The sequence below is a fragment of the Melampsora larici-populina genome (assembly GCF_000204055.1).
Source record: "Melampsora larici-populina 98AG31 unplaced genomic scaffold MELLAscaffold_6, whole genome shotgun sequence".
In the NCBI taxonomy this organism is placed as follows: Eukaryota; Fungi; Basidiomycota; class Pucciniomycetes; order Pucciniales; family Melampsoraceae; genus Melampsora; species Melampsora laricis-populina.
This window is the reverse complement of record NW_006768770.1, coordinates 952672-961062: the sequence shown is the minus strand read 5'-3', so window position 1 is coordinate 961062 and position 8391 is coordinate 952672. Positions and strand designations below refer to the sequence as shown.

General features: G+C 40.2%; 1 protein-coding gene across 1 annotated transcript; it reads right to left on the bottom strand.

Moving 5' to 3' along the window:
- Nucleotides 1-1283: 1283 nt before the first annotated feature.
- MELLADRAFT_28398 (uncharacterized protein) lies at nt 1284-2147 on the bottom strand (the record flags this gene model as incomplete). Its single annotated transcript, XM_007406352.1, has 4 exons — nt 1284-1580; nt 1654-1754; nt 1817-1893; nt 1978-2147. Coding segments are annotated over 4 exons (645 nt in total), but the record flags the coding sequence as incomplete, so codon positions are not given.
- Nucleotides 2148-8391: the final 6244 nt, after the last annotated feature.

The following is an 8391-nucleotide window of genomic DNA, read 5'->3' as shown; positions in this document are numbered from 1 at the left end:
AGTTAGTAAGATTTCTCATAGCCAGGCCATGGACAACAGCCACATCATATGCACAGTTAAGTTGATTCTAGAGAAGACTGGCAAAACCATTTACAGTCATTTGATCTGCTGCACTGATAAACTTTTTACAAATTTCCAATCAATCATTCTTAGAACAGTTGTAAGTCAATGGTGATTAGGTCCAGTTTGCGACTATTTCAAGTTTGTCTGCAGTCTCTGTTTTCGATTTTCTTGTGTTATGATGAAGGATGAACCAGACAGTTTTAATGAAAATCACATAAGATAATTTGTTTTTCATCTCTCAATCTTTCAAAACTTAACATTTAGGGTGTTCAAACCTGTGCAAGAAATGTGCAAGACCGACGTGCAAGATCCGTGCAAGATCCGTGCAAGATTTTTTGCACTAATCTTGCACAGTAATTTTTTTGACAACCCGAGTTATTGTGTTCCAAACCGTGCAAAAACCGTGTGAGACCGACTCTTGCAAGTTTTGTGCAAGATCCGTGCAAGTTCTATTCATATCTTGCACAGAACTTGCACAAAACTTGCATGAATTGATTTTGAGGTTTGAACACCCTAATTTCATTAAACTTTTCTCTTTTTATTTTTCACCAACAAAAAAAACAAATTCAAAAACCAAGGATCAACCATAAAAAAAATCATAGGTAAAATTACTTTTAAAAAAGGTAACCAAAAAAGAAGCAAAAAAAAGCAAAGAAAAAGACAAAGAAAAAAAAACAATCTTTTTTTTTGGAAAAAAAAATCAAAACCCAAACTTATAAAATCAATCAACAAACCAAACAAAAAAATCTCATGAGTTTTAAGTTTTTGTCAAAAGAAAAAAAATCTCTTCTTTTTTTAAAAACAAAAAAACAAAAGACAAAAAACCATCCCCTCTGTGATGATAAATTTCAGGAAAATTGAAAAAACATTATGAGGAAAAAAAAGAGTTCATATCCTTTTATGGACTCCCTTTTTTTTCTCTTTTTTAAGTAACAAACAAAAAAAGACACTTCAATTCAAAAATACTGAAGATTTTATGTATATATAGGTAATGAAAATATATGATCAAAAAAAGAGATCATAACCGAAAAAAACCTTTTTCCGACTCAACTCTTTTTAAGAGTTTCAAAGCAAAATCGCACTGGCTTCTATGATCCACTTTTCTGTTTCTTTTCGTTTTAAACTGAATAAGTTGATCACACAGAAGAATCAATCAATTGACTATACCATGATCTAAATGTTCCAAAAAACCAAAAAAACTTACCAGTCCAACCACCTTTCTTCCGTTTCATAGAATCAGCATGACTTTGAAATTCACAATCTGATGCAAGTCGATGTCCGTCACTTGCAATTTTTTTACCTTCTGGCATACCAAGAACACCATATTTAAAATGTCGTCCAATGTTCTCAGCCAAAGCTTTTGTCTCTGAACTACGTGTCCAGATAGAAATTCGGTAAAAAGCTTTTCGCGATGAAACAATTACTCCTGTCACTTCATCAGTAAAAGTCATTTCGCTTGGTGATTTTCCATTGGATGTGTAGGGTGTTTCAAATGTTTCTCCAATTGCTGCCAACATCTGTTAAAAAACAAAGAGATTAGGATAATGGTTTTGATCTCAAACGAAAAAATCAAAAGATGAAAATACGAACAGTGTAAAGCCACCATTTGTCAATTGTTTCACGGTTCTTATCTCTCGGAAGCTGAACACTCCATTTACCACCTTTGTGGTTTGAAGGATCTTCCCATGCAGCTGTTCAAAAGAAAGTATAGGTCAGATGGGGGAATCTTAATTGATAGCTCAACTCAACTTACGTTTGATACCTTCTTTGAAAAGGTAGTAATTTGAACCGATATGAATCAATGAAGGAGGAACGATGTTGTGATAGAGGCTAGGAGGCAAACACAAACAGAAGTTCAATGGATAAGTTATCCAAAATGTACCAAGGGCGTAATAAGAGTAAGAAAGAACGTACCCCCAAAACTCTTCAACTGATTCTACTTCCATCACTCTCTGGATCAATTCATCCCAATTCTTAGCTTTATCATTCTTTGAAGCATTATCGAACCATAATGTCCAAGTTGAATAAAGAGGATGTTTAACGTTGAATTCGGTTTGAGAGCTAAAGACTGTTATAAGGGCATTCGGATCTTGAGGTCCGGCTGGTCCTCTAATCTCTCCATCCTCCAATGAAGATGCGTCATCTTCTTCATCTGTTTGTTGTAATCTTGGAGATGAGACTGATGAAGACGGTATCGAGTTGGTTTCGGCTATAGCAGCTCGTACAGCATTTGATGATGCAGTGGCTGCAGCGGGTGGAAGTTGTGATTTGATGGATTCCGTCGACTCAAGGTTTGAGTCAAGGTTTGTAGTAGCGATGACAGTGGATGTCATGATGAAAATGTTTAAAGATCAAGGCTTGATTGATTGTATTGAGTGAAGAAGGTTATAAGATCAGTCAGAGTTTTTTGATTCTTGATGATGTGATATTGATGTTGGTTTCGTGTAAAGTTGTGTAAAATCGGAATCGAAGATGAGAAGTGATTGAACTGTGATCGATTAGGTTTTAAAAGTAAAGAAAAGAAAGATTGAATGAGTGTAATTCTTTGATGGTAAATAGTGAGGAGAAGAAAGTTGAGCTGATGATAGATGAAAGTAAAGATGAAAAGTTGAAGTGAAAATTAGAATCCCAAAACTAGGAGAAGTACGAAATCAAATCAAAAAATCGAGGTGACGGTTTCTTTAAATATTATAGGATTGAAACTGGAATTTTGATTGATTAAGTTCGATCGGGTCGATAAGGGTTGTTGTTGAGCTCAATTGAACAAAATAAAGAGAAGAGAATGAAAAAAAGGGTCAAAAAGGGTCAAGATTGAAACAAGTTTTGAATTTATGTGTGTTTTTGTGAATCTGTATGAATGAAAAGTCTGAAGGGTTTTTAGGCAGGGTTTGGAAATGAATTCGAATCAAGATGATATGAAAACTGCGTAAAAAAGTTGAGTTTTAAAGTCCAAAGGATTTGATGAAATGTCTCATAGGAAATCACCAAATGTAAGCTGGTAAACAGCTCGATTGAAAGATATCCAAGTTGAAAAGAGATTGATGGATGGGAATGATGAAGACTGACTTTATTGAATCAAATGAGAATGAGGAGATACTCAGTATATGATGGATTGATGGATGGATTGATGGATGGATGGATGGATTGATCGATGATAGAAATGGTAATCAGCTTCGAGTTCAGTGATAGGATCGAAATTTAGTAAGCTATGTTGAAATTCTAAAGTTGAAAGTGATGATGATGAATTAGTAATCGATGAGTCAAAAAGAAGTCAGAATTGGATTGGTAAGAAGATCATTCAAACTTTGAAAAACAAACTGGTGAAGGTGTTTCTTTGATTTTGTTATTTAGTTTACTGAGCTTGAATATGTAGAACTGAAGTTGATTAATTTTTGAAAAGTTGAAATTCGAATCAGTTCTTTATAAGATATAAGACGAGACACAGAGGATGAGAATGAGATGGACAATGATCAAAGTTTTTCAAGCAAAAAGAACAAGTTGATCTGTTGGTCTTAAAATCTAAAATTAAACTCAAAACATCATCTTAAAGCTTCTTAAACTCCTAATATTTAAACTATTAGTGATTACCAATCCAACATCCAATTCATCTATCATCCCACTTCATCATTGTTCATCATCATTCATCCAATCAAAAAATCATCCTCAATCGATCACTCTCTACATATCTCCACTATTTTGGTCTTCAAACAGAATCGAATCATCAAGATCTTATTGATCAATCTGTCCAATTTTGACCGCAGGACCAAACTCCAAACTTAACAGACTCCCTCGCAGGCGCTAAAGCCAGAACGAAGCCTGTCTAGGCTGCACACACTTGACGCCAAATGTGACCTTCCTGGCGTGAGAGGTCGTTAGATTTAGTACCCAGGGGGAAATCGGACCCAATCAAAAACTTTTGCCAAACAAAAGATTCCTTGACTTACTCATAAGCGATCACAGTCCTGCTTCTTCCAGCCATTTCACCCTTGATTCATATCCTTCATATCCTGAGCGGCAGCCATTCTCAAGTTTTCATTACCCTCCAAATTCTGTCTTTTCAATTTTTACACGCAGTGTCCTACTCGGCAGCAGCGAAACTTCAATTCCTCAAGGTAAAATTTTGAAAAGTTCTCTGTTGCAAAACTTTTTCTTTGGGTCCAACTGCGTACGTAAATCTCACGACCTCTCACGCGAGGAAGGTCAGATCTGGCGTGATTCCCCAAGCAGGCTTCGAGTTTCATCACCTGCAAGGGAACTTGTGAAGTCAAAACTCGAACAAATTGGTGTGAATTCTTTGAAAAAGCTCTTTTGAATTGGCTAACTCTATAAATTTTTTTATAAAAGATTGATACTTCAGTTGAGACTTGTTTTGAATGATCTAATGAATCTGTTCTATGAATCAGAGTGTATGTAGATTCATAAAGACATCAGAATGTCTTCCACAGTTACTGTTTTTTCATCTTAAAATTTAATTCCAGTTGCAAGGTGATTTGACTCAAACATTTGAAATTCATAAAGAAAGGATAGATGTATGCCAACACTATATTACTTCTGTCACTGAGTCATTTCAGAGGCGGGATGTGCTCCATGGTTGTCACAGGCTAAGCCTTGTCATTGGGTTGTGACACACAGTCAGAGATGTAGGCGTAGCTGCGCTGGCCGGAGGCTGTGCGCACGAGGGATGCAATTGCAACAAGATGGAGGCGCCCCTTGGGGCGGTTGAGGCAAAGCAACAACAACAAAAAGACGAGAGACAAGACAAAAAGAAGAAACCAAGGACCAACTGAGCTGTGACATTTAACGTGAGGTGTGAGACATGAAGCACAAAAAAAACAAGAACAGACTGAAATAGGAGACATAAGAAAGGTAGAGAGAAACGTAAGGACACGAGGAAAGCAAGAAACATGAGAAAGAGCCAGAAAGAAAACATTTTTTTTCATAGTATACAAACCAGAGAGGTTGAGAAAGAAACCAAAAGAGGAGAAAGCATAAGACAAAAACCGTAACACAAACAAAACAATAGCCAAGTGTTAGAGCGGAAAACAGGAAGTGGAAGGGTGGGACTCTGAAAGCCTAGACTGATGTGTGTGCGACCGTGAGATGACAATGGCCAATCGTGAGCCGTTGAGAGCAAGGTTGAGAGGGAACTGACAAAGAGGTAGAACACGAAACTGGAGCTGGAAGCGACAAACCAGTCGCCTGTGTTGGCGTAGGTGCCCGGTGTGAAACACAGGGACTCTGTTTGGCATGTCCACTACAGGTGATGTGTATGGGAGCGTCAGTACGGATCCTTCAACCACGCAAATTGCCTGATCTGCCTTGTCACAACCCTCCTTAGCATATCCCACTTGTTTAATCGAACATCAAACACAAGGGATGTGCTCCATGGTTGTCACAGGCTAAGCCTTGTCATTGGGTCATGACACACAGTCAGAGATGTAGGCGTAGCTGCGCTGGCCGGATGCTGTGCGCGCGAGGGATGCAATTGCAACAAGATGGAGGCGCCCCTTCTTCCACCCAACTAGACGTGGAGGCAAAGCCGGGTAATGTGTGGAAGAGTGGTGAAGGGAGAGAAGAAGGGCCATGCCGGAACAATAAACAGCGGGGAAAGAAAGAAAAAGAGGGGAGAGGCGAGGAGAACCGGGAGACTCACCACTACTCAAAGATCACTTGCACCCCAACATGACCGTCAAGGGACAGGGGGTGGGCTCTGGTAGTGGCCAGGCGCATGATTGGGTGGTCGTGAACGTAGATCTTGAACGCCTTGGACAACCAGCGACCCAAGTCTTGTATGTGATCAAGCGGTAGACCCGCCTGGACAAAAGCTGTAGCCCCGCCCGACCGCATTGAATGACCTGACTTATGTGAGGAGAAGAAACCACAAAACTTGGACAGGAACCAGGAGCGGGAGGGAGGGTTGCCAGAGAGTTTAAGAAACAGGGGAGACAAAGGTGGAAAACGGCAGTCCCATCAAAGCAAATAACAAGACAGTGTGTCAATTGGGCAGGTGCCTTTAACCGCACACCTTGCCAAGATCACGGTGCTGCCTTTGTAAAAAGGATTGGTTTTCAAATGGGGTAGGAGGTACTTGACAAAACCCCCACACTTCGAGAAGGAAAGGGATGAGCGCAGTATAGCTTTCCTTGAGCAGCGGTAACAAACCGTGTCCGGGACAACCAGCTCACCCAGCCAATGGAGGCCATGGAAACCGGTCACAAGCATGGCAGTGAAAAGGAGATCTCCCGTAAGTGAGACATCCCGTAATTGAGACAGGAGTTTTTCAAAACAAGGATAAGGTCTGGGAGAGTGAGTGAGTCCTTCCGGTTGGTGGGCAGAGAGAACTGAATTTTAGGAGAGTTGATTGCGAGACGTATATTGGGGTAAATGTGTTTGAAGGAGTTTGCGATGGCCGTGAGGTAACCTTTAATGGTCGACGGAGCTAGAGGCTTATTAGTACAATTGGAGACAGTGCAACACGCGTCTGAGACGTAGGCACATAAAGTATTGACAGTAGGAGTGGCTGGCAGTTTAAGACGAATACAGAAAGATAAAAACGCGTTGAGACCAGACAAATAGCTAGATTTTGTGGACTGGGCCAGACTGCGGGCGGCGTCAGCTTCCGTGAGCAAAGCTCGGAAGTGACGCCTGGATGAGAGAGAATCATGCATATTATCTTCTGTAGCCCCCGTCTGGGAGACCAAAGGAAGAAGGGAGAGGTCAAGGAGGGGTGGGAAGGTTGCTTAACCACTTGCTCTCCAAATCACTTTGAGAGAGAGCATCAGCATAGGAGTTTATCAACGCAGGGAGATGGGCTACCTTGACATTGGCCCCCGCAAGCACAATGTGTTGGATGATGAGGCAAAAAAGAGGTCAAACCAAAGGTATTGGGCAATGTGACTGAAAAAGGTCCACCACGTTCATAGAGTCCATGCAGATGAACAGCTTTTTTGCCCTGGCCTTGAGCCCCATAGAAATTGTGCAACCTACCGCGCACAGCTCCATCCAATAGATGTTGCGGGAGGGAGCAGGAACAGTGGCATAAAACCCCACTCGAGTTGAAGGAAACCAGACCCCCAACCCCGTGAGCCAGGCTTCCGTTATCACGAGAAAATTGGCGGTGTCAACCAGCCACGTTCAGGCCTCTAGGAAGAATTGACCCTGAGACGCTTCGATGCTGTCTGCCAGCCAACAGGGGTCGTCCTGAACCTCTTGATTTACATGAATTGGGGCAAAACGCGATGTCTGGTTTGTTAACTTGTCCCAAGCGGCTTGCAGGGCAAACCTACCAAAAGGGAACACATTCAGTCCCCATGACGCCTGTTGGTCAAGACAAATAGAGTGGTGTTTTTCTTGTCTTGTTTTCAAATATGTTTTTTTCTTCTTTAGTGTAATGTTTTACACATATTTGTATTGTTGCTATGGTGCTGATCTGTTTCATTTGATATGTTGGTTATGTTTCTCTCTATTCTCTTTCTATCTTAACTCTTGACTCTCGACTGTGTGCTATTTTTCCTATAAAGCCATCTATGAGTCTTGACAAGTTTTGATCTTCATCTATTCAAACTTGTCATCTCATCACTTCACAAGCAACTTCTTACTTACAACGTATTTGCCTGTTTGTGATTGACTCATAGGTAAGCTTCATCATCATGTTTTCATTTTATCAGTCTTTATTTCTATTTTTTAGTGTCCTAGTGTGTGATCTCCTATCACTGCACCAAATTGAAAATTTACCGCTGAGTTTAGAAAATTGAGCAGACATAGAAAATTATGGAAAAGCTGGGAGGGGTCAGAAAAATATGAAAAAATATTGGTTGGGCCCTTTGGTGCATTCCAATCATCTGGCATATTTTTTCATATTTTTACAACCACAATGCAAATAATGTCAGAAACCCAATTTTGGTCCAAAACTGGCAGGTAGAGAGACAGTGACCTTGCAACACCAACAAAATCATCAATTTTGCTCCAACACATGTAGTGTCTTGACATTCTGAATGCCACATTCTGGCTCTACAGTTTGGGTGCAAAAAAAAGCTGTGTGTCTCCAAGAATGGGTGAAATATATCAAGAGACGTACACCGCAGGAACCATATATAAGCATAGAAGTCATTACTACAATGGCTTCAGCACCTTAATAAACCATGTAGAGCCATCATGTGGCTTCCATAAATTGCAAGTGCTCAGATGATTGAACAAAAATACTCATATTTTTGTGCTTGGAGGTTTTTGCCCAAATATTGCTAGTTTTGGACCAAATTTGAGTTCCTGACATAATATCCCCTGTGAGCATTTTGGTTGGGGAGACTTCAAAAATCATGGCAAAAATAT